We start from the raw sequence: 25,537 nt of genomic DNA, 5'->3' as shown, positions 1-25,537 counted from the left end.
TTATTGAGCGCAGCAAGGCACCCAGCGAAGCCCTTAAAAAGGGCTGACTCATTGTTCTCGCCAACTTTTTTTCCCCATTTCTCTTTTCTCTTTGTCTTCTCAGACGCTCGCCAGATGTTGTTGGACATACAAACGTAATGGCGTGTATCGCAGATGGGAGTGAGGCAAGCCAGCCACAGACGGTTTATATATTTACCTAAACAACAGCAGCACCTTGCAACAGACCCTGGCCAGTTCTGGTGAAAACTGATGTGGCTCTGGTAAAGTCGATGTAGGCCAGTTGTTGTGAGATCCAGTCTGGATATTTTGCATATTGAGTCAGCATCTGTCTGGCTGTGCGCCTCAGCTGATGTGCTCCATGCTGATCAGATCATCATTTCACAATTTGCTACTTCCCTTCAGAAAGTCCAAATATACAGTATCTGATGAAACTGGCTAGATTCTCCACAGATGACCTGGGTGACCCGGGACATTCTCCCAGATGAGAGAAGCAGCTGCTGAGGTTGAGCAGATGCTCAAACAGATTTGATGACCCTGACAGAAACAAGCGTAGGCGGTTACATCCGCAGGGATAGTAAATAAAAAAGTATTTGCATTTTACTGCTGCTAATGACCAGTCAAGATTCTTGTAATAATCAGTCAACAACAACAACAGTTCCAAAATAATGTCTGCAAAAGTTATCAAGAGTACATTTAAAATTTAGACCATTACTTGCCACAATTGCCTGCACATTTGGTAACAATTTCAGATTAATTGGTAGTTATATATTGGCCAGTTGAGCTGCCAAATTCTTTGGAACAATAGACACAATTGGTAAATCTGATGCAGATGGTTGCTGTGTTTGTTCCAAACAGACTGTGTGAGCACTGCAGTGCTTTCCAACACTGTAAAATGTTAGCAGGTACTGTAAACGGAATCACAGTGTACACAGAGATCTCCTAAACTGCACTTCTCTCGTCTCCATGATTCTACAAATAATTCACTTATACACATTTCACACACAGCATAAATGTTCACTTGAAATGATGTGATGGAGGTGGAGCTTGATGAACTGAACAGTTCTGTTGTGCAAGCATTGCAGAGTTTCAACAGGCTATACTCTCTTAGTAGGCTGTACCACAAGAGCAGACCTGCAGAGTTTCAACAAGCTATACTGTCACACTATGGTTGTACCACAAGAGCAGACCAGCACTCCACAAACTCACAAGAAAATGTGTTGGCAAACCATGTGTGGATGCAAATGGTCCTCGACCCCTTCATCATATGTTGAGTTGAATTCATTTGTTGTTAAACCCATTCATTGTGTGCTGTAATGAGCCATGATAGTTCATTTTCCATTATTTTGCAAATCAAAATAATCTAAAATAGCTAGCAGTGTCTCATGAGGCCATGGACGGTTCAGGCCTCAAATGTAGGTTACTCAAACAATGGCACACCTAATTCAATGTGCACTCCTCGACGACACTGCCATCTAGTGGCAAATAATGTAAACAGTTGAGACTACAGAATGATTGGTGTCAAATATGCAAGCCGTTGCCACATATGCAAGCCGTTGCCACATAGGTCACAACCCGATCGATTTTGTGGGATATTATTGGATGGGGAAGACCGCCTAAAGATATGAAAATGGGCTAACATTTATCTTTGATTAAACTTTGTGAGCCTCGAGAGAATACTTTGGTTATATAGGCCAGACTTATTTTGGTAGCCTACACGATTTTAGGACCATTCAAGACTAATCTAACACTTCAAAATAAGAAGAGATAAGATATCATATCAGATTTCAAGGGAGAGTGGAAGTGAGTTCTCATCAGTAGGCCTGCGGATACCAACATCTTTTGTGTGCGTTATTATTTTAATCATATAGCCTAAACTATGATATTAGTGTACTTGTGAGGCGTCTTTGAGTGCCTTGAAAAGCGATATAAAGATTTAATTTGTTATTATTATTATTATTATTATTATTATTATTATTTTATGATTAATAAAAACATTTATCAAATACTTTAATCCATTAAGTAAAGGATAATGTAGGCCAGTCTGCCGGTCACTATCGCAAAAGTCCCCACAGCACGAACAGGATCTCACCCGAAGCGGGGTAGTTTATAATAATAAAAGACTAACAAATATCTCCACTAGATTGACCAAACTAATTATTTACTACGCGTGGCAATCTCCCGCGCTTTCGACTTTGTTATTTTGTAATGACATCATCCGCTATGGGAAACCACACCTCTGTATTTTACCCGCGGACTTGCAGAAGAGACTACCAATAGTTTTAGAGAGGCTTCTTCCATTGTCCAATGGGAACCTCACTTCCCTAAAAAGGTTAACCAATGCAGGCACACTTTATCAAGCAATATGTAGACCAATCATTTAACTTAAAAACGATTTCTGAGCCAATCACAAATAAGAATTGTTAACATTGGCCGCCAATCAGCTACGATAGACCATTGTGTCCGGTGTGAGAGGTCGCAGCGCCTGCCGGCTTACCTTCCCACCGCCTCACTCCGTCGGTCTCTTTCTGGATCCTACTGCAATGGCGGAGCAACAGCAGTTCTACCTCTTACTGGGCAACCTGATGAGCCCTGACAACAATGTCAGGAAGCAGTCAGAGGTATGATAAAGTGTTTAAAAGAGTTTAAACAATTGCTGATTAGTGTTATGTGTCCCTCTTCTTGATTTGTTGCCTGTACGAAGCCTGTGTTTCACCGTGGCCCAGCCCACGTGTGAAGCCCAAGTATGTTAGAGTGCGTTAACGTGATCACTAAATGTTAGCTTGCTAGCAAAACGTTAGCAAGTTAAGGATTGTAAACGATCATATACTTGCTTGTTTATACTAGCTATTTTTTATGAACTGTTTGCCATCTATCGCGTAGCATTGTTTTATGTAGTTTCTTCCCTGTGTAACAAAATCTGGCTAACAGGTTTACACGGTGCCTGGCTAAATTAAGTTAGCCAACTAGCTTGTGAAGGTGGGCCACATAATGCTATGAATATGACCAATAACGCAACATCACACTAATGGGTTATAGTATGACATTTCCTTTTACTACAGACAGATTATACAGGGCCAACCTTAATTATGATCACCACTAGTACTTGCTGCCGCTCTGTCGGCCATAAGTTAACAATCGAAATGCTACCGCGCTAACGTTAGCTTGCTTGCTAGCGGTTGGTGGTTGAAACTTGTGTTAGCGCCATAAACGAAAGGCGTCGGATGCTAGCTATTATCTGACCAACTCTACCTATTATTAATCTTGTTAGCGATTGGATTAGCGCCTACATTTATATTGTTCCGTTGGCTAACATTAGCAAGGAAGCAAATGTCGATAACCTTTATGTTTGCGCAAGTCATCAGTTGTGATTTTGCAGTCAGCTGTTTGAGAACATTTGGTCGCCGTGGCATCAACTTGCCAACTAAAGCTCGCGAGGGAGCTGGCTCAAAAGCTTCAACTAAATAATTTACATATTTTCATTTCGGTTTGAAAGTCAGGTGCCTCGACTATCTTAGGTTGGTAAAGGCATTGAGTTGTGACGCATTTCGTCCCATCCTTGTTTGTGTGCTTAAATCGTGTATTGCTGTATGGGCCTATTAATTTGTTAACAAACCGAATTTCTTAGAGACTGTGTGGATTGTCGGAGTAAGTTTTACGAAGAGAATGGGTCGAGGCTTACACGTTCTCATCTCTCACTTTCGCCGACGCCCCCCAACTTAGCTAGACTTGGTGATTTGCGGGACCGATTTGCACTTAATTCTTTTGTTCCCACTGTGATTAAGCGTATCAATGCTAGAGCTTAGCCCGGAGTCCAGGCGGCATTGATGTGGCCATCCGCATCATAGGAACCCGTCACTGGATCTTATCACGCTCATCCCCCTCAGTGGTCAGCACTTTCCTTTATCACACACAATGACCGACTGACTCGTCGCTAATACTCGTTGGAATCCTAGTCTGGCAGACGTGGTAACCCTATTTTTTGGCACGAGTAGTTTTCTGAGTCGTGATCTGCAACCCAATAGGGTGTTCAAATCAACCAGATTCTGTACAAATATTTTGTGCACAATCCTTAGGTTGGTGGATGATCAATTGCAGTGTTAAATACGGCAAGATTCCCCGAGGAAACAGTTCCTTTCTCAAGATGGATCTACATTGTTTTTAGTTAATCAAGACTCAAACGTGAAGCAGAAAAGTAATGGGCAGTGCCTTTGTTTACCATCTGAATAGGACTGGGTGGGGGGGCAAGTCAAGCCAGGCTCATTCTTATTTGTGGGCTACCAGGACTGTTGTCTGTGCTTTAATTCCACAACCCTCAGCCAGACACACTCAGTTCAGTGCTCATCCTGTGCCAGTGTAGTATGTTTCTCCAGCTGGTGCTGCGATGATCTCACCAGAGCATTCCAGAGATATTGCACATTCAGAACTGTCAGCTAAAGGGAATTCTTTTCAATGTGTGAGTCAGAAGTTCAAAAACATGCAGCCAGGTTCCATATTTAGCTCCCACTGCACTCTGAAACTAATATTGGATTTTACCCATGCCGCTCTCTGGATGGTTTGTATTACTTATTCATTTTCTAGCCATCGCTAGCATTAACTCTCTTCCTCTGTCCACTGTTCTTCCTTCCTGCAGGAAACTTATGACAACATCCCCGGTCCGACGAAGATCACGTTCTTACTGCAGGCTGTCCGCGATGCGTCCGCTGCGGAGGAGGTGAGCAGCTGCCCCACATTTAGTCTTCGGTGCCTCTTCAAGGAACTCGAGGCTTTCATTCTGGCCCCCTAGTCCCTGCAGGTCTTTCAGGAGCCACTCGTCAGCTTGTTTGTTAAGGCATTCGAAGCATGGCTGGAGGCCCCTGGTGTCCTAGCTATGTGTGAAACGACGGTCATCTGAGACAGGGATGGCATTTTGCATTCAGTTTCTATTTGGTTGTGATTCATTCCATGGAATTTTAGTTGTTTGTCCCCCTGTTGGAGGGTGTTGGGCTTTGTGAACTAGCGATTTGGGCTTTGTGTTACCATCACTCCCAGAGTAGCTATTTCTGAGCAAGTCTGAGTGTTGAGTCAGTCCTATCACATAATGCTATGCAAGTCTTTATTGCACACAGGGGTTCTAAAGGTGTCAGTCAGTTAACACAACCGCAAAATGACACATAGTAATTTGCATTCCAGAAATACATTGGGAGGCCCCACATCCGTATAGTGTTTAACCTTTTCTGTGATACTTGGATGTTAAATCATGGCTGTAATAAAAAAAAAAAAAGGGGGGAAAATGCTCATTGCATAGATCAAAGCTACACAAGGATATGAGGTGCAAGGTCCAGCATTATTTGCCCAGTTTCTTTGAAAACAAAATGACCTGTAAAAGCAGACTAAGATATGAACTTGTGCATAGTGGACATGAATATGAAAGCCATTATATTGGAGTGCTTCATCAAACTCTGTGTTGCTTTGTGTACTTTTAGCCTTTAGTCAATGGCTGAGTGCCATTCCTCACGAATGCATGACATGCCACTGACTGTAAATGTTGCCTTGGTGCTAAGATGCTAGGGTTTTAGGGAACCGTAGCTTTGCGCTGTTTATAGTTGGTCAGCCAAGTTTATTCTTTCATCTTATCGACTGGCGCTGCTAGGCTTGACGGCTTAATATATTAACTGGCTTATGCGAGTGAGATTTTGAGCAATTACTTGCAGTTTCAGATGTTGCTATCTAAAAATAATTTGGTTATTTTCAATAGTTTAATCTGTGTTGTCATTTTTAAATGCTGCTCAGTTGCACAGCCCCTTAGTTCTCTCTTTGATCATGAACATGCAGGCAGTGACCTCAAGATGCCTCTTAGCCAATCGCCCATCTCCAGTATCGTTCTCCATCTCCTGCTGTCAGTCTGATTCAGCATCCCTCATCAGAAATTCACATGTGTAAATGAGACTTCCTATTTTACAGCAGCAAGGTTGGGGCTCACAAAATGGCTTTCAGAATTACGAATGATGAACTGTCCGTGTTGTATATTCATTACCCTTAACTGAAATCCATAGTGCAGCATGCACATCTTCAGACATTATACACAGCATATTAGAATTCATGATGTAGGCCAAGTTTAACTTCTCGGCTACTGCATTTCTCGCTCCCTTTGTCCTATAAATATATATACACAGTGTATACATGTCAGACTATGTGCTCATGCTTTTATCGGGGATGGATGGACCGTAGCATTGCAACAGGAGATGCAGCATGGCTGGAACATTCCTCTCAATGCAGCTGTCCTGGAATGCTCCTCGGTCCTCTGCTGAGCGTGGAGAAAGGCTGTTGAAATCGTCTCTGTGATCCGCCTTAGTATGCCACTGCCTTTGTGTGCTTGCCTGCCTGCCTGCCTCCATCCATCTGCCTGAAAGCCAGCCTCTCAGAGCCTGCTCTCCTCCGCAGTTCACACCTCTCCTCACTCGCTGCTCCTCCAGCTCTCCACATCTAACAAGCAGAAAGATCTATTTTTAATGACCCCAACCCCACCTATTCCCAAAATGTCTAAAATGCACTCTCTTGTAGCATCTAGTCTTAAAAGCTAACATTGGGCTAAAGGAGAAAAGGGTGCACATGCAAGGGCTGCCATTATTATGAGTATTCTTTAGCACTGAAATATTGCTTTCTCACTTTAGGGTAGGATATGACTCATTGTATCTCTAAGGTCATCTACTTTGAACTTTTTTCATGTGGGCAATGGTAGAGGAGCTAACAAAATAAAGGGCTGCAGGCATCACCCACTTCCTCTGTTGTAGTTTGGAAGTGAACTCTCACCACCTCGTGAAGCCATTAGCCTGCCGGAAGCCACCCTGAACAACTTCCTGTGGTGTCAACAGCCCCACGCGCTGTTTCAGACTAAGAGCACAGTCCACTGTGTCCCCCCCCCCCCCCCCCCAGTATTCCCCCCGTTTCCTGTGACGGCGCTGACTGAAAAGTCCACTTCCCTTCCCCGCACAGGTCAAGCAGATGGCCGCTGTGCTGCTGCGGCGGCTCTTCTCGTCCTCCTTCGAGGAGATCTACCCCGGCCTGACGGTGGAAATGCAGACGGCCGTCAAGACGGAGCTGCTCAACGGCATCCAGGGCGAGGAGGGCTCGTCCAGCATTCGCAGGAAGGTCTGCGACGTAGCCGCCGAGCTCGCCCGCAACCTCATTGGTAAGTCACACGCTCAATGACCCTAACCCAACCTTATTGGTAAGGCACATGCTCAATGACCTTAACCCAACCTTACTGGTAAGGCACACGCTCAATGACCACTTTAGCTTGCACACACAGTACGCTTCTGTTCCAGAACCATAGAATTCCTTAGCTCGGAGTGAGCAAAAAAATACCACAGAGAGCTAAGTGCTCGTCATGGTTTAGATGGCTTCTCTTCATGGTTTAGATAGCTTCCCAAAAAACAAGCCTCCCCTCTACCCTCCCTAAACATTCTCTATGAACCACTTTAGTTTGGCAGCTTTCTGACCAAAAAACCACATTCTAAAACTTACTCGAGCTGTGTGTTTCCGGCTTGTTGTGTGGCTGACATGTTTGTGTGCTCCTCTTCTACTTGCGTTTGTTGTCCGCTGACCCCAATTGAATAACTCCATCGGACTCTGCTCTTCCACCAATCCAGATGATGAGGGCAACAACCAGTGGCCCGAGATCCTCAAATTCCTTTTCGATTCAGTCAACTCCCAGAACACGGGGCTGAGGGAAGCAGCTCTGCACATATTCTGGTATGCGCTCTCTTCTCTCTTCTCTCTTCTCTCTTCTCTCCCTCTCTCCCTCTCTCCCTCTCTCTCTCTCTCTCTCTCTCTCTCTCTCTCTCTCTCTCTTTGTGCGCATGTCGGAGTGAGTGGGCGGAGCCGAGCGTTTGAGTGAGTGTGACTGTTGGCCGCTGTGCCAGGAACAGTGTTTTTCTATCTTTTTGCTATCTTTTCTATCTCCTTATTATTATTATTATTTATTTATTTTTTCTTCTTTATAGTGTTAAGGGTTGGTTCTGTTTGGGTTAGTATAAGTAACACTGGTGTGGGGTTTTGTTGTTACTTGTTTTACCTGGACGTCTGCTTCCAGTGTTTGGTTGCAGCCGCCCCAGGTATGGAGAGTTTTGAAAAACTTACGCGGCGTCATGCTGTTAAAATAGCATCGAATGCCAGTGTAGAGGTTTGTAGTTTAGCAGCAGGAGAAGTTGTAGGGCATGACAATATTCTGTCAGCGGCCCGCATGAACAATGCGATTGTGCTGTTTTTGGGCACGGTTGAGTTGGCTAATGAGCTGGTTGAAAGGGGTTTAGTGGTTGACGGCATTTTTACTGCCGTCCTTCCTCTCTCCACTCCATCAAAGAAAGTGACTTTGTCAAATGTTCCCCCATTTATTAAAGATGAGGTTTTGGCTGAAATTTTATCACGGTATGGTAAATTGGTTTCCGCAATTAAAAAGATTCCAATTGGAAGCAAATCCCCACTTCTGAAACACGTAGTGTCGTTCAGGCGATCTGTATTTATGATTCTAAAAGATAACAAAGATGATTTGGACCTAACTCTAAACGTGAAGGTGGATAACTTCAGTTATGTTATCTATGCTTCAACAAGTGTCATGAAGTGCTTTGGTTGTGGGCAATCAGGGCACCTTGTTCGTGCATGTCCTAAGGCAAAGGGGAATTCGAGTGATGTGCAAATAAATCACGAAAACATCAGTAGGCCTATGCCTAATGAAATTGTGGTAGATGAGCAGTCTGCCGAAATGGGTGCGTCTACTGCTGCGGTTGCAGCACCCGCTGTATCCAGTGGGCCTTCGTCTGCCTCAGCCGAGTCAGTAGGGGCAGATCATGCTTCCCTTTTGCGGGAAGAGGTTAACGGGGTAACCCCGATTGATAAGCCAGTAGGCCGAGAACAAAGTTCTCCCACAGATGACGCAGTGAACGCAGAATCTGAGAGTCAGTCCACACAGAACTCGCAGAGCAGTGCTTCTGCTGTCAATTATGACCAAGTTCTTGCGTCTCTAGATGAATCCCTCATGGAGACGGAGGAAAATGTTTTTAAAATGCCCCCCAAAAGAAAGAGATCTAAAAGGACTAAAAAGAGCGATCATTTAACAGATCTTAGCGGCACAGATAACGAATACGAAAGTGATTTCTCTGACTGTAGCGTTACCTGTAGCTTACGTCATAGTGGGTTTGCTAGTTGCGATTATAGTGTGGAAGACATAAAATCCTTCTTGACAAAAACAAAACATATGAGAAATGTTCGGATTGACGACTACTTCCCTGATGTGGAGCAGTTCACCACGAAAACTAAATCTTTTTTGGGTGAGGGCTGCTTCACAAATCCAGAGTGCTTCCGTCTCAAAAAGATATTGACCAAGATTAACGTTTTGTTAAATAGCGATGTCTGATGCTGGTCTTTTTTTCACATGTATTATGATGATGGCGTGTACACAACTCTTTTATTTTTTTCTTTTTATCATGGGTGAAATCAGAATTGCTTCTTTAAATATAAATGGGGCCAGAGAAAGAAGCAAGAGAGCCTTGTTGTTTGAAACGATTAAGAAGAATAGATTTGATGTGCTTCTTGCTCAAGAAACTCACTCTGATGCCTCAATTGCTGCTGACTGGGCAAGTGAGTTTGATGGCCTGTCTATTTTAAGTCACAACACTTCCAATAGTGGTGGTGTTGCCATTCTGTTTTCTCGGACCTTTACTCCCATTTCCTACCAGACTGAGGAATTAGTCAAGGGTAGACTCCTAAAAGTCAGAGCCCAATTTGAAAACAATTTCTTTGTTTTTTTGTGTGTTTATGCACCCACTACACCAATTGATAGAATGCTTTTCTTGAATATGCTAAATGATGCTCTATGCAATTGTGAATCTGAGGATTTTTTACTCCTGGGAGGTGATTTTAATTGTACTGAAAATGCAATGGATAGGAATCATGTGGAGCCACACATGCCCTCACGCAGAAGACTCATAGAACTGATGAATGCAAATGAGCTTGTTGATGTCTGGAGGAACTTTCACAGTACTCAGAAGCAATACACATGGGTTCACTCCTACAATAACCTTTTGTCACTGGCTAGACTGGACAGGTTTTATGGTTTTAAGCATCAGCTGAGTTTGTTTAGGAAATGTGCGATCATCCCAGTTGGTTTTTCAGACCACAGTTTGGTTTTTTGTTCTCTTTCTTTGAGTTCTGTAAAGTCTAAAAGTGCTTATTGGCATTTTAATAATAACTTGTCATCGGATGGCCATTTTAGAGAGGTATTTAGACTGTTTTGGCAGGATTTTAAGAACACAAAGCCATCTTTTAGCTCGTTGCAACAGTGGTGGGATTTTGGTAAGTCACAAATAAGACAACTGTGTCAGGATTATACTTTCAGTGTCACAAGGGACATAACTCGTTCAATGGTGAAACTTGAAAAGGAAATAATTGAACTCCAGCATTTAGCTGAACAAACTGGCAACCAGACTTACACAGCAAATGTTAAAGCGAAGCAGAAATCATTGGCTGACCTGCTAGGCATAAAGGCACAGGGAGCTCTGGTCAGGTCCCGCTTTCAGAGTGTGGAATTGATGGACGCTCCTTCTAAATTCTTTTTTAATTTGGAAAAAAAGAATGGACAGAGGAGGTTCATTCACTCACTGCTTTCTGAGGATGGAGTTCTGTTGTCCAATCTGGCTGAAATACGTCAGAGAGCAGTCAGTTTTTACGAAGACCTATATAAGAGTGAGAGCTCGGACATTCAGGTGGATGACCAGTCCTTCTTTGAGAACCTACCCCAGGTGGCCGAAGAGGCGAATGCAGTCCTTGGAAGGGTTTTGACCCTAGAGGAGCTGCAGAGAGCCCTCCAGAGTATGGAGTGTGGAAAGGCACCGGGGTTGGATGGTCTACCGGTGGACTTTTATAAGTCCTTTTGGTCAGAAGTGGGTGAGGATGTGCTGACTGTTCTCAGCGACAGTCTTGCCAGGAGGCGGTTGCCACTGAGCTGCCGGAGGGCAATACTCACTTTGCTCCCCAAAAAAGGGGATTTGAATGACATAAAATCATGGAGACCTGTGTCAATCCTCTGTACTGAATATAAGTTGCTCTCTAAAGCGTTTGCTAATAGATTGAGTGAGGTTGTGGAGCAGGTTGTCCATCCTGACCAGACCTACTGTGTGCCAGGTAGGCTGATTCAAAACAACATTTCATTGATCAGGGATATATTTGATGTAGGTAAGCTGTTTAACCTGGAATTCGGCTTAGTATCCATTGACCAAGAAAAAGCTTTTGATCGTGTAGAGCACAATTATTTGTGGAGTGCTCTGGCAGCCTTTGGTTTTTGCCCTGAGTTTATTGATATGATTAGAGTTCTGTATTGTGACATTGAGAGTATTTTAAAGGTTAATGGTGACTTGTGTGCTCCTTTTAAAGTCCACAGGGGGGTCAGACAAGGTTGTGCCTTATCTGGTATGTTGTACACCCTGGCAATTGAACCCCTATTGGTAAAGCTGAGGAAAGAGCTGGTGGGGGTGAGAATTCCAGCGTGTGAAAGTGTTTTTAAACTGTCAGCTTATGCAGACGATGTTGCAGTTCTTGTGAATGGTCAAAGAGACATAAACACTATGTTAGAGATTTTTGATGATTTTAATGTTGTTTCCTCAGCAAGAGTAAACTGGTCCAAAAGTTTAGCTATGCTGGTCGGGACATGGTTAAATGAGCCAAGTCTTCCAGCTGGCTTACATTGGGCCAGGAGTGGTTTTAAATATCTTGGTGTTTTTTTAGGGGATGAAATGTTTATTCAAAAGAACTTTGATGGGGCTGTTGAAAAGGTAAAGGGCCGCCTTGATAAATGGAAATTCCTTTTAAATAAGATATCCTACAAGGGGCGTGTCCTTATTATCAATAATTTGGTGGCATCCACCCTTTGGCATCAGTTATCTTGTGTGGACCCTCCAGCACAGTTGCTGTCAAGAATCCAGTCAATCCTAGTGGATTTCTTCTGGGATAAACTTCACTGGGTTCCACAGAGCATCTTATTCCTACCTAAAGAGGAAGGTGGACATGGACTTGTGCACCTACAAAGTAGGACAGCTGCCTTTCGGTTGCAGTTCGTCCAGCGTCTTCTCATGGGGCCTCTGGATTCCAGCTGGAAATATGTGGCGTGTGCCATTTTACAGACTTTTGATGGACTGGGGCTGGACAGAACTTTGTTTTGGATGGATCCAAAAAGATTGAACATCAACAAACTCCCTGTGTTTTATCGTAATTTATTTAAAGTTTGGTCCCTTTTAACAGTGCAACGCACAGGAAGCACAGAGTCTTTGTATTGGCTTTTAAAGGAGCCCCTAATCTATGGTTCTGTTTTAGATATGTCTCTTGAAAAGTCTCTTCCCACAATCACACATAGCCTTCTTAGGTCTGGAGTCATTACTATGGAGGGTTTACTCAAGGTAGCAGGACCAGATCTTGTTAACACTGAACAAGTTGCCAGTCAACTGGGGATGAGATCTATTCGAATAGTAGCTCAGCTACTTGAGAAATGGCGGGCCTCCCTAACAAGAGAACAATTGCAGTTGTTGGCAGACAACTTCAGAGGGCTGTGCAGTTCAGACTGTAATGATCCTTTTCCCAATCTTTCATTGTCGCCAAATTTGACAGGTTGTACTGGTTCTTACTTGCATTTTGATCAATTGTCTCTTTTGGGTCAGAAGCCAGCTACTGGCAAGTGTTTATATAAACTGTGTGTGAAGTCTTTTAACAAAAAGTCTTTGGACAAGAGGGTGGAAACACCTTGGTGTACTGTTTTACAAATGGGGGATGATGTCCGACCCCATGGAGAGCACTATACAAGTCACCCTTAGCCAAAAAATGTGGAGATTTACAATGGAGGATTCTGCATGGAGCAATTGCAGTCAATGCCTTTGTTTCAGTGTTGAATCCTGTTGTGGGTCAAGAGTGCCCATTTTGTTTTGTGAGAGAGACTGTGTTTCATGCTTTCATGCAGTGTGTAAGGCTAACACCTTTATTCGTGGTTCTACAGTCACTTTTTAATCATTTTAATGAAACATTTTCAATGGAGACTTTTATTTTGGGTTTTAAATATGTGCGGAAACATCGTTTCAAATGTCAGCTGATCAACTTTCTCTTAGGTCAAGCAAAAATGGCAATCTATGTTAGTCGTAGAGAAACAAAATTGAGCAAAACTTCTAGTGATGACCTAGTAATGGTCTTCTCAATACTTGTGAGGTCTCGCATGTTATTGATTTTCATTTCTACAAAGCCATGATGAATCTTGAATCTTTTGAAGAAATTTGGTGTTATGATGTGTGTTGTGTATGGTTGCTGATGGCGAATTGCAGTTTGCACATTTCTTGGAGAAAACTTGACTTGCTCCGTGATTTTATTTATTTATTTATTTATTTTATCTTTAATGTGACTGTACATTGTGACAAAGTGATCATGTAAATACTTTGTGGCAAGAATGTAATAAAGGGTTTTTGAAATTCAATTCTCTCTCTCTCTCTCTCCTCCCCTCCCTCCTCTCTCTCTCTCTCTCTCTCTCTCTCTCTCTCTCCCTCTCCCTCTCCCTCTCCCTCTCCCTCTCTCTCTCTCTCTCTCTCTCTCTCCTCTCTCTCTCTCTCTCTCTCTCTCTCTCTCTCTCTCTCTCTCTCTCTCTCTCTCTCTCTCTCTCTCATCTCTCTCTCTCTCTCTCCTCTCCCCTCCCTCCTCTCTCCTGACTGTTTTGGTGCCGAGGTTCCACATTCCGTGCCTGTTCCATTAGCTTGTCTGCTGACCCCTGTGTTGCTTGATCACAGGAACTTCCCCGGTATCTTTGGCAACCAGCAGCAGCATTACATGGAGGTGATCAAGCGCATGTTGGTGCAGTGCATGCAGGACCAGGAGAATCCCAGGTGGGTCCACCCTTTGATATGCCCCTCCCGTGACCCACTCCAGCATACACGCTGCTGTCTCTTGCTAATGTCGTCACATACACAGGAGCTAAACAATATTCTAAATCAATTTTAATACATTTCTTCCCCTAGCGAATATGTATATTGTTCTCATGTACTTATCCCCTGTCTGGGCTTGTAATGTATGGTAATTGTGTCTGAGTGTCCTTAAATATGGACTGTCTGAATGTTGTGACCCTCCACAGATCCGCACTCTGGCTGCCCGGGCCACCGCATCCTTTGTCCTGACCAATGAGAGCAACTCGCCCTTGCTGAAACATTTCTCCGACCTGCTCCCAGGCATCCTCCAGGTACTTACACTGGACTTGGCCATTATCCTGTTACCTGCTTTCTCATGTCTAAAGCCATTTAAAAAACTGGAGGTGGAAGCTGAGCTGACATGGAATATATGCACGCCAAAAGAACTGGTTAAATGTTACATCCCTCATACTATGTACATTTTAAATAAAAGATCTAAAGGGCACAACAGTATGCTTCATTACAATGTAGTAAGTGTAAGAAGATGAGTAGATTTTTGTCTTCAGTAACTAACTTGTAATGGATGGATAGATACTTTATTGATCCCCAAGGGGAAATTCAAGACATTGTGGACATCCGTTTGTGGTGTTAACTCCCTGTTGGTCTTGTTTCAAAATGATAGTGTTTTAGATCATACTTTTTATAGTTTTGTGTTTTTATTTATTTTTTAACAACTTATTTTGAGTTAAGTATTTTGCGCAGCCCCTCAGGGATTCCACAGCTGTAGTGTTTAATCAATGTGTGATTTTGCTGTGCTTATTTGAATAGCTATCTGGGCCCTTGGCTACTCAAGCTTGCATCCCTGCATGTTGATACTGGCCTAAGAGACTCTGGATGCAATATTATGAAAATGGCGTTGGCTTGTGAAGGCTAAATATTAATCCACCCTCTGCAGGCCGTCAACGAGTCCTGTTACCAGGGAGATGACTCTGTGCTGAAGTCCCTGGTGGAGATTGCGGACACAGCGCCCAAGTACCTGCGCCCTAACCTGGAGGCCACCCTGCAGCTCAGCCTCAAGGTGAGATTCATTTGTTTACCTGCGCCACGGCCCTGTGACATCTCGGCATGGGGACTTTTCAGAGGAGCTGCAGCGCAGCGGAACAATCGGTGTTCTAAAGCACATACGGGAAGTGTTGGTGTTCTAAAGCACATACGGGAAGCTTTGGTGTTCTAAAGCACATACGGGGGGCATTGGTGTTCTAAAGCACATATGGGGACCCACGCCTGAGGTGGGATCCTACACCCATTTCCCATCTCGCACTCTCTTCCTCTCTCTGTCTTATCAATGAAGCCAATGAAAACCACGAAGATAACTTATCAGGGCGCTTATAACATATCAACCACTGCTACTAGTACACTTCCCTACTATAGTGTGGTGTTGAGTGGTAACATCTCGTCATTTAATTACATGCTAGATTTGCACCAGCTTCAGTCCTGCCGTAGTGTAAACAAGATTTATGATGCAGAGCCACAAGACAAGGCTCTCTTCTTGCCCAGACAGACTAGCCTCTGTGCACACAACAGTAGTCTTGTGATTTCATGCCTCTGTAAGCGTCTTGTGTCTGTTCCCCCTGTCCTCTCTGCTCACGGTGATGTTGAACTCATTTGCCTTGTGGTTCCCAGAGACAGCTGCTCAGTGCTGATCTGTGGGCTTTGATTGACAGGCATAAAGGAAACTCTGCGATTTAATGCATGGCGTCTGCTTCCCTGTGCAGCCTCCATAGCCCGGTTTCAGAGACATCCAGACACCTCTTTGAATGTCGTATTCTCATTTAGTTTTATGAGCACAATCATGTAACAATACTATTCATTTTGAGCCTAGTTCCACATCTTAAGTGAGGCTTGTGAAATCCAGTTCTCTATTCTAAGGGCAGGCAGTTCCTCTTATGATCTCGGCTTTTGAACGCTAAAGTGCAGTTATGATTTGTCTATGGGCAATGTTCTGACTTTATCAGATGCTTTATGCACCATGGTCTATTCTCCGGTTCCCTGGAAAGTGAAAGCACTCGGTGCTGTTACTGTGCTCAGCTGACACTCCTAGTGTTTCCCCAATAAAGATGTTGCTGGCTGTTTGAAATGGTTAAACATTTATAGGGGTTCCTTCACTAATCATGAACCAGGCAGCATGCCTTGGAGCTGTGTGTGTGATCTTGGCAGGCCGCTTACTTTCTAAATAGAAACTCAAACTACTAGCTGAAGCTTGTGAATTGCCAGTGGCGTGTATGTCTTGGCATATGCCAGTGGCTCTATGATGTGGGTTTGTGGATCTTAGTGGAAGTCTCCAGCCCCAGATTTGCTTACATCTCTTCCTCATTCTGATCTCAGCTGTGTGGCGACACCAACCTGACAAACATGCAGCGGCAGCTGGCCCTGGAGGTCATCGTCACCCTGTCCGAGACGGCCGCCGCCATGCTGAGGAAGCACACTGCCATCGTGGCTCAGAGCGGTAAGGCTCCAGGGCCGGCACACGCGCATCACTGCTAGCAACATCTCTATGCCTGGCCAGTTTGTTATTTAGCTTTGTAATGGCCTTGCAGCTGAATATTACTGTGCTGTCCTTTCCGTATTCATGTTTCCAGGCCATTCATTTCACTACCGGGTTGAGCACATGCCAGATGCATGCATTAGCAAATGGAGTGGCTTTTTCTGAAATTATTTGGTTTGACCTTCACTGTAAATTGATGTTCAGTGATCAAATGGAAGATGGCTGTGCACTGTTCCTAGGGATCAATCATCCTGCAGAATTGCTGAAACGGATGTAATGGAAACATGCCCTTTTGGACTGTATTACAGAATCTCATTGAATGAATGTTGGGGACTGAAAAGATCCTTGGATTTGACCTGCAGAACCTACTGCTCTATCCATTTGTTTTCGCAAGTAGATTTCTCATTGGGTGAAGTTTGGTAAACGATTATGCTTGTTGTATTTGTAGTCCCCCAGATGCTGGCTATGATGGTGGACCTGGAGGAGGACGAGGAGTGGGCCACTGCTGACGAGCTGGAGGATGATGACTTTGACAGGTAAGATGTCGGGGACAAATGCACAGTAATTATGTATAAAGTAATGGGTGATTCATGGGGATTTAAATGTTAAATGATGTAAGGTAAATGGGTGGACAACTCAAAACTATATGTCTGTCTGTTTTGCTCTAACACCATTTCGTTACAATGACAACTGGGGGGAAAAAAATAACTATGATTAGTATATAGATAGATATATGATTTAGATTATTATATTAGTGTTTGCCATTTTGATTGACTAAATATGTGACTATTTGGCACTCTGACAACTGCTATCTGGATGGCAGTTATTGGTAATTGTGCTTGGCAGGCTTCCTTATAAATATTTGTCTCCCTCAGTAACGCGGTAGCTGGAGAGAGTGCGCTGGATAGAATCGCCTGTGGCCTGGGAGGGAAGATCGTGCTGCCCATGATCAAGCAGCACATTATGCAGATGCTTCAGAACCGTAAGTATTCATGTGCAAATGACACACACACACTCTCTCGAAGTCCACTCAGATTGAAAAAAATAAGTTAAACTGTAATGATGTCCAGAGTAGACCATTGCTGTGCGTGCTGACCTTGTGTGTGTGTGTGTGCTAAAATGCTGATTGATCTGATGCCGGTCAGTAGTAATGATTCCTGTACGTGTCCTCAGCTGACTGGAAGTACCGCCACGCTGGCCTCATGGCCCTGTCGGCCATCGGTGAGGGTTGCCACCAGCAGATGGAGGCCATCCTGAATGAGATAGTCAGCTTCGTACTACTCTTCTGCCAGGACCCTGTGAGTAGCCCATATGCCTGCTCGTTGAGAGGCACTCTTAGTCCATTAAAACATCCACTTCTGTTAATGGCCTACACCCCAACTGTCTCTGAAACTGCTTCCTGTATTTGTTTGACAGCATTTATATTTCCAAATCTTTTATTTATTTTTTTTCTTCAGTAGATTTGGATGTATTTTGGCAGATATTAAGTTTGAGTTTGAAGTAACTGCATGACAACTCTCCTTTTCCAGGTGTGCTGCGAGTTATTGTGCTGCGTGTAACATTTAACCTCTGACCTTTCAGCATCCCAGAGTCCGCTACGCTGCCTGCAATGCCATCGGCCAGATGGCCACTGATTTCGCCCCCACCTTCCAGAAGAAGTTCCACGATAAGGTGTGGATGCCTGTGCTTTTTACAGTAGCTTGAGTGCTTGTAATGGCTTGATTATTTGTCTACCCATCAGAATCGATAAATGTTGAATTGTTACTAGTCCATAGTTACCAGTCCATGCTTCGATACGGAGATGGTGTTTTGGCTCTGTCAATCAAATGGTGGTTATCTGTCCAGAAATCTGTATGGTCATTGCTTAGTGTGTTTTTCGTTGTACTGACAGCATCATGAAAATCTTAAACTGTTAAATTGGAAATTGATATCTGACCTCTGACCTTTCCCCACAGGTGATCTCTGCTCTGCTCCAGACCATGGAGGACCAGACCAACCCCAGAGTGCAGGCCCACGCTGCCGCCGCACTCATCAACTTCACCGAGGACTGCCCCAAGTCCCTGCTCATCCCCTACCTGGACAACCTGGTCCAGCACCTCCACGTCATCATGGTGGCCAAGCTGCAAGAGGTGTGTTGCTCAAGGAAAAGGGAGCTCGTCTAATTGAAAATGCGTTGAAAATCATCATGGTATAACAATAGAGCCAGATAAGCACACTTAGGTTAACGCTTCCCTGGACGGATCAAGTCTGATTCTAAGCTGCTATACATATAGTTTAAATTTGTATCAGTTTACAAAACCAAAACCTAAACCTCTTCCTGTTGAAGTGTCTACACAAGACTGTTCTTCTGCTCGCTGTTTTCCAGCTGTGCAAGATGAGCTAGCATCTGTTTGTATCAAGTTGCAAGTTTTCTTTATGTGTAATTCATACGCATTTCTTTCCCCAGCTGATTCAGAAGGGCACCAAGCTGGTGCTGGAGCAGGTGGTGACGTCCATCGCCTCGGTGGCCGACACGGCCGAGGAGAAGTTTGTGCCCTACTACGACCTGTTCATGCCCAATCTGAAGCACATCGTGGAGAACGCCGTGCAGAAAGAGCTGCGGCTGCTCCGCGGGAAGACCATCGAGTGCATCAGCCTCATCGGCCTGGCTGTCGGCAAGGACAAGGTACGCTCACGCTCACGCTCACACGAGAATATGTGTCATGCAGGGAGCTGAAGGGGAATATTGCTTCCTGTTTTTAATTCCAGGTACCTATTTTTGCATTAATCTGTTTTTTAATTTTTTTTTTTTTATTTATTTTTTATTTTTTTTAGAAGTCTAATTGAATTGTTGAAAGTCTATTTTTGTATAGGGAAATGCCTCAAACATGGATCCCACACAGAAGCTCGTAGACACATGTAAATTCTTTTTCACACCAACTTTTCTTGTCAAGCCTGAGGGAAAGGTGGTGTGTTGGTGTGTTTCTACATGTTCCTCTTTGTAGTGCCTTAACTTCTGCCTAATTTCCTTAGCTAATGACTGGCATGAAGCGGTATTCTCAATTTGCTCATGGTTAGACAATGATGACTGTTGCCAGGTCATGTTCAAGCACACTCAGTTCAAAAACTATTTTTTGTGTTTGCGCAGTTCATGCCTGATGCCTCTGCAGTCATGCAGTTGCTATTGAAGACTCAAACCGACTTCAACGACTTGGAAGATGATGATCCACAGGTTAGTTCAGTGAACTGTTAATTTTTCTGCCTAGTTATGGTTGAATGAATTTGGCTTTGGTAAAACATTTTCTTGAGATTCAAATGTCCTGAACTCTGAATGAAGCTTGTTTGGTGTGTTTCTGTTTAGATCTCCTACATGATCTCTGCCTGGGCTCGCATGTGTAAGATCTTGGGGAAGGAGTTCCAGCAGTACCTGCCTGTTGTTATGGGCCCCCTTATGAAGACTGCCTCCATCAAACCAGAAGTGGCCCTGTTGGACAGTAAGCATCTGTGAAGTGACCGTTTTTTTAGAGGAGAGGTGGTCAATTCCTTCTGTTGTAGGTAGGGTATTTCCCACAGTAGCCAAGCCTATTTAACGTCACGCAACATGACTCACCCCTCCGTCATGTGCCAGTAGCCTGACTGGTCAACCAAAGCAAAAACAAACAAAATCGTCAACATGGCATAGCTTTCGTGTTTTGTTGAATTAGGCCCAAGACTCCTCCTTATGTAAATATTGTTTTCATTAGGGTAGGCAGTCTTTGGAATGCCACTTATTTATTCATATTACAGCTACTGTTTCGTCAGTAGGCACTTCATGGAAGACTATATCTTTACATATGTCTACAAACAAGCCTACCGTGTTTATAGGGTTCATTTTGTATGTAAGTCTGAGTCCTTTGCCTTTGGTGTGTCCCTTCAGCCCAGGACATGGAGAATATGTCTGAAGATGATGGTTGGGAATTTGTCAATCTGGGAGATCAGCAGAGCTTTGGCATCAAAACTGCTGGTCTGGAGGAGAAGGCCACTGCATGCCAGATGTTGGTGGGTACATCACCAAACCGTGTGTGTGTGTGTGAGTGTGAGGCAGAGCTGCACAAATAATCTCAATCCTGATTTTGGCTATCCACAGTTAAATGAACACGATTGACCGATGTTGAAAATGCATGCTCCGCCCATAGAACCCGCCACTGCAAACAAATCAAGCGCTCCCTAAACCTCTCTGACCATGTGCCTGCATGTGTCAATCACAGCTGTTCCCTACACCACGCAGCCCCACCCCTTACATGAATTTAGTTGCCGTTAACATTACTAATTTTTTTTTATTTTTCCGTTCCTCACAGGTTTGCTATGCTAAGGAGCTGAAGGAAGGTTTTGTGGAATACACCGAACAGGTGGTGAAGCTGATGGTTCCTCTGCTGAAATTCTACTTCCACGATGATATCCTTTCTGGCTGATGGGGAAACAGACAATGGGGCTTGAGATCCCTTTATTATAGGAGTATAAAACTAGGCCTGCTGTGTAGACAGTGCAAATTATTCTTGGTGTGCTCCTCGCCTAATTGCCCATCACCCATAAAAAGTGGCCACATCTTACCACATATTGCAGTAAAAACTAGGTCTTGGTGTTCTGGATGTGTTCTCTTCAAGATGAGACCATTTTCAGGTCGGCAAGAGTGTAGACCGCATACATTATTATGGCAGGTGTACTCCCCGTTGAGTTTGCTCCCTTTTGAATGGTCTGATTAACAGTCCATAGGAATAGCGGTTGTACAAAGTGAAGTTGGTTGGTGTCCTCCTTAACCGTGTGTGTTCACGGGTGCGGGTGGCGGCTGCGGAGTCCATGCCCCTTCTGCTGGAGTGTGCCCGGGTGCGGGGCCCCGAGTACCTCACCCAGATGTGGCACTTCATGTGCGATGCCCTCATCAAGGCCATTGGCACAGAGCCTGACTCGGATGTGCTGTCGGAGATCATGCACTCCTTCGCCAAGGTAGTTTTTACACACACACACACACACACACACAAAACTGTCCATCCCTAGGTTTGAAGATGGTGTGCTTTTTTTGTGATTAAATTGGTCAAATGACCTGCTTGAATTAATGGTAGAAGTTGTTGGACATAATTTTCGCTTCACTGAAAATGAGGACTACCCTCACTGAACCTCCGAGAATAAATAAAGGTTGGATGAATGAAATAACCATACACTATGGATCTAATTGCAGGGTTAGATAAAGAGCAATTGGACATGTGTTGTATTAATGTGAATGCTGTTCTACTTTCTCAAATGTCGGTTAACCAGGGAATATTAGTCATTAGAATTTGAATGTGGTAAAGATTGAGCCAGATCAGTTTCAGATGTGTTTATTTTCCCTCATTCCCTCTAGTGCATTGAGCTAATGGGAGATGGTTGCCTGAACAATGAGCACTTTGAAGAACTGGGAGGAATTCTGAAGGGAAAACTGGAGGAGCACTTTAAAAACCAAGAACTCAGACAAAGTTAGTACCTGTTGACACTGACAGTTTTTATCATGCCAATCAGTATTATTTTTCTATTACATTTAAATTATTTGCTGTGTTTTTTAACAATGTGTTTCAGTTGTGTGAATTTAGTATAAATATAGAGTATCTCCTAGAAGAGAGCCATTTTATCATACCTGATTCAATCAAGGTTGCAATTATTAATTTTTTCAGAATTAATGTTCATGGATGTCTCTTGCCTTTTCATTTCAGCCAAAAGACAAGATGAGGACTATGACGAGCAAGTAGAGGAGACCCTACAAGATGAGGTGAGTTTGTTGAGCAAAGGCTGTAAAAACGGATGCTGGTGTTGAGCCTTGTTGCATATTATAGCTTCCAGACCAAATTGAATATCAACACCAATTAGCACTAGTCCCAGACTACACATTGGTCATAATTAAAAGGGGTATAACCAAGAATTCTGCAGAAGCTTCCCTTTTTCTTGAGTATTTTGTTTTCCCCATTTAATTTCTGATTCTTTGTCCCCCCTCCCTGACAGGATGAGAATGATGTTTACATACTCACCAAGGTGTCGGACATTTTGCATTCGTTGTTCAGCAGCTACAAAGAGAAAGTGCTTCCATGGTTTGAGCAACTCCTGCAGCTCATCGTCAATCTCATAGTAAGTACAGTCTCTGGTAGTTGAGAAGCGTTCATTGCATTCATACTCTTATTCCATTAGCCATGCATGAGGCTACTAAACTTAAATGTTCAATTAAAAGCAAACAATCCCAGTTGTCTTGCCATAGGACTGTAGTGTTTAAATATGCAATACCCTTGACAAAAGACTGTCATGGGTATAAACAAACGGTGAATTGTTTTTGCTGTTACAATAGAATGAAATAAATATGAATGATCTAGGCTAAAATGTAATCTTGTGTTTATAATCTGCAATCTCATTTGGTGATTTATGGTCATTTGGAAGTCTGGGGATTGGTGATCTAGCCATTTATCTTTTTTGAAGATCAATCACTTAAGAGTTCACATGTAAGAAAACCTTTTGAAGTGGCTAAGAACTGTTTCCCTGTGTTTCTCTTCTCCAGTGCCCTCACAGACCTTGGGCAGACAGACAGTGGGGCCTGTGCATCTTCGACGATGTGGTGGAGCACTGCAGTCCCTCCTCGTTTAAGTATGCTGAGTACTTCCTGCGACCCATGCTACAGTCCCTGTGTGACACCAGCCCTGAGGTGCGCCAGGCTGCCGCCTACGGCATTGGCGTCATGGCCCAGTACGGAGGAGAGAGCTACAGACCTTTCTGCACAGGTATGTGATTATAGTGGTATATTGACATTGCCACACCAAGGGCTGCTGTTGGTTTTGTAGTTAGTTTTTTTTTTTAATGGTGTATTTGTATATGCTGAATGCAGATACTCTTCAGTTTCATGATTTTGGCTTATGAGATGGGCAAAATGTAGTTAAGCCTTTGGTGTGGGAATCTTTGTTTTTTTTTTAGTTTTTTTTTTTATAAATTGTCTTAATTGGTGCTTGCTTGGGTTCTTTAGAGGCAATCCCACTGCTGGTTGGAGTCATCCAGGCCCCTGAATCCAAAGTGAAGGAGAACGTCAACGCCACAGAGAACTGCATCTCCGCTGTTGGCAAGGTCATGAGGTTCCGGCCAGAGTGTGTCAACGTCAACGAGATCCTCCCCCATTGGCTCTCCTGGCTGCCACTCAATGAAGACAAAGAGGAGGCAGTCCATACTTTTGACTTCCTGTGTGACCTTATTGAAAGGTGAGCTTTCAACACGGCAAAGTTGGAGCAGTAGTTTATTTTTTTCCATTCTTTTCTTGCTAGTCATTAATGATTAACCGTCTTTCTGTTGTGTCTGTAGCAACAACCCCATTGTTCTTGGTCCTGACAATGCCAACCTGCCCAAGATCTTTGTGATCATCGCTGATGGTGTTGCAAATGAGTCTGTGAAAGGAGAGGATGGATGCAGCAAGAGATTGGCCAATGTTATTCGCCAAGTACAGGTGTGTGACATGTACATGTTTTTCTTTTTCTAGCTAAAAATGATCAAATCCAGATGCTTTTCATTTTCTATGTACCTTGGTTGCCATTAATAAATGCTGGGTTCAACTTGTAGGTACCTGTTTCAGTGTTGACGCTTGATGAGCATGCTATTGTTTTAGAAGTGTAATGTAAGTACTTTTCCAGTATGAATATTGAACACTGATCCCACACCCTGTTTCCCCACAGGTCTCCGGAGGATTATGGACACAGTGTGTATCAACACTCAACGAGACGCAGCAGAAAGCCATTCAGGACCTGCTCAACACCGCCTGAGCAATTCTCGCCCTCTGCCAGCCCGTATATTATTAATAAAATGATATCCTAGCACTGGGGACAAACATCTTATAGACTCTGGCCCTTCCCCTCTCTTGAGCGATGAACTGTAGCGTGTGTGTATCTCTGGACCTCTCCGATGCTTGGTCCGAAAAAAGAAAAAAAATCTCACTGAAGTCTCTACTCCCAACTCGAGGACTCCTAGTCCTATGCGTGTGTATGCGTAATATGTGTGCGTGTCTGTGAGGAGGGGGATTTGTCCACAATCTGAAGGGCCGGCTTGGGCAAGGGAGGGAAAAGTCCCAGAGTTCAGTCCTTCTCTCTTTGAAGTATCACCGCAAAAAGAGAGCGGACACTGAAAACTAACATGGGTCATGCATCTTCCTCTTAGTTATGAATACCTGACGTAGGAGAAATAAAACCTTTTTACTTTTTGCTCACCCCTTCACCAAGATCAGTTACTTATGTAGTCGTGCTCTGCTAATGCCATGTATGTCAGTGTTGGTGTAAAGAAGCCCCCCCTCCCCCACACAGCTGTAGGGGTTTCATACTCTTCATATGGGTAGAAAAGGTTGAGATGCAATGGGAAGGGATTGGATTGAAATGGACTTGTGTGGTGGAGAAGAATGTGAGCAAAGGGGGGACTTTGAGGGAGTCAAACATGGCTACCTGTAATGTTGGATGTTTTTGTTTAGGCTTTTCCTTCTTTTTTTTTTTTTGTCTCAAAGATGGACTCATGGTGTACCTTTTGGGAAATGGCATCATTGTTGACTGGTTGGTGAATCTGTGTGAAAAGCTAACATCTGTCTTCGGCTTGCTCACTCCACGAAATAAACGAGAATGAGGGGGGAACGGTGGTGGCTTGCATTAGAGATCTGAATGGATACAATGCCTGTATGTAAAGTTGACTCAAGAATAAACCAGGATGGCTTCTTACTGTAGATTGGTTCAACCTGTGGAAACTAGCAGTGTTTGGGTTTGGGACCACCTGCAGTTGCTCATGTTTTTTTAACCAACCCATTGTGCTATTCAATTCAGTCTCTACAGCTCGTCAGTACCCTTTGTGGAAATCAGAAAACAAATAGATATCTTCTGAGGTGATGACAAACCTCGACCAATAAAGTTTCTCTTGGGAGTAATATTCTGGGCTCTTTTTTTATGAATTGACTTCAAATACGTATACTAACCAATCTAATGAACAGGCATGGATTTTTTCTAGTATAGGCCTGCTCTGTATGTAACCTCCATGCATTTCCTTCTGGTTCAATGAAACGTTAAGAAATTCCTGGAATAGGCCACAATTTTTGCAGTCA

The 25,537-nt window shown here is 43.7% G+C and overlaps 1 protein-coding gene and 1 non-coding gene across 2 annotated transcripts; both read left to right on the top strand.

The window, feature by feature from the left end:
- Positions 1-2,441: 2,441 nt before the first annotated feature.
- kpnb3 (karyopherin (importin) beta 3) lies at positions 2,442-25,363 on the top strand. The gene is made up of 26 exons (XM_042080620.1): positions 2,442-2,618; positions 4,631-4,711; positions 6,973-7,168; positions 7,629-7,731; positions 13,791-13,884; positions 14,129-14,236; positions 14,860-14,982; positions 16,290-16,410; positions 16,898-16,985; positions 17,325-17,431; positions 17,623-17,747; positions 18,031-18,120; positions 18,405-18,578; positions 18,896-19,114; positions 19,577-19,660; positions 19,790-19,922; positions 20,345-20,466; positions 20,766-20,862; positions 21,239-21,411; positions 21,806-21,917; positions 22,152-22,207; positions 22,438-22,560; positions 22,982-23,201; positions 23,441-23,669; positions 23,770-23,911; positions 24,138-25,363. Exons 1-26 carry the CDS (start codon positions 2,541-2,543, stop codon positions 24,222-24,224), a joined length of 3,285 nt encoding a protein of 1,094 aa, XP_041936554.1. The 5' UTR covers positions 2,442-2,540; the 3' UTR covers positions 24,225-25,363.
- LOC121699114 lies at positions 15,572-15,707 on the top strand. The gene has a single exon (XR_006026964.1). It is a non-coding gene; the product is annotated as a small nucleolar RNA SNORA84 (small nucleolar RNA).
- Positions 25,364-25,537: the final 174 nt, after the last annotated feature.

This window comes from Alosa sapidissima, chromosome 23, assembly GCF_018492685.1.
Source record: "Alosa sapidissima isolate fAloSap1 chromosome 23, fAloSap1.pri, whole genome shotgun sequence".
Classification (NCBI taxonomy): Eukaryota; Metazoa; Chordata; class Actinopteri; order Clupeiformes; family Clupeidae; genus Alosa; species Alosa sapidissima.
Note: the sequence above shows the minus strand (reverse complement) of the source record. Positions and strands in the feature narration are given on the sequence as shown.

What these genes read in the sequence shown, in the direction of transcription:
- kpnb3 (XM_042080620.1), top strand. Translation starts at nt 2,541, where the DNA reads ATGGCGGAGCAACAGCAGTTCTACCTCTTACTGGGCAACCTGATGAGC. An exon ending in GAAATTCTACTTCCACGATG is followed by an intron (nt 20,863 to 21,238) that starts ATATCCTTTCTG and finishes GTGTGTGTTCAC; the next exon opens with GGGTGCGGGTGGCGGCTGCG. An exon ending in CTGTGTGACCTTATTGAAAG is followed by an intron (nt 23,670 to 23,769) that starts GTGAGCTTTCAA and finishes TTGTGTCTGTAG; the next exon opens with CAACAACCCCATTGTTCTTG.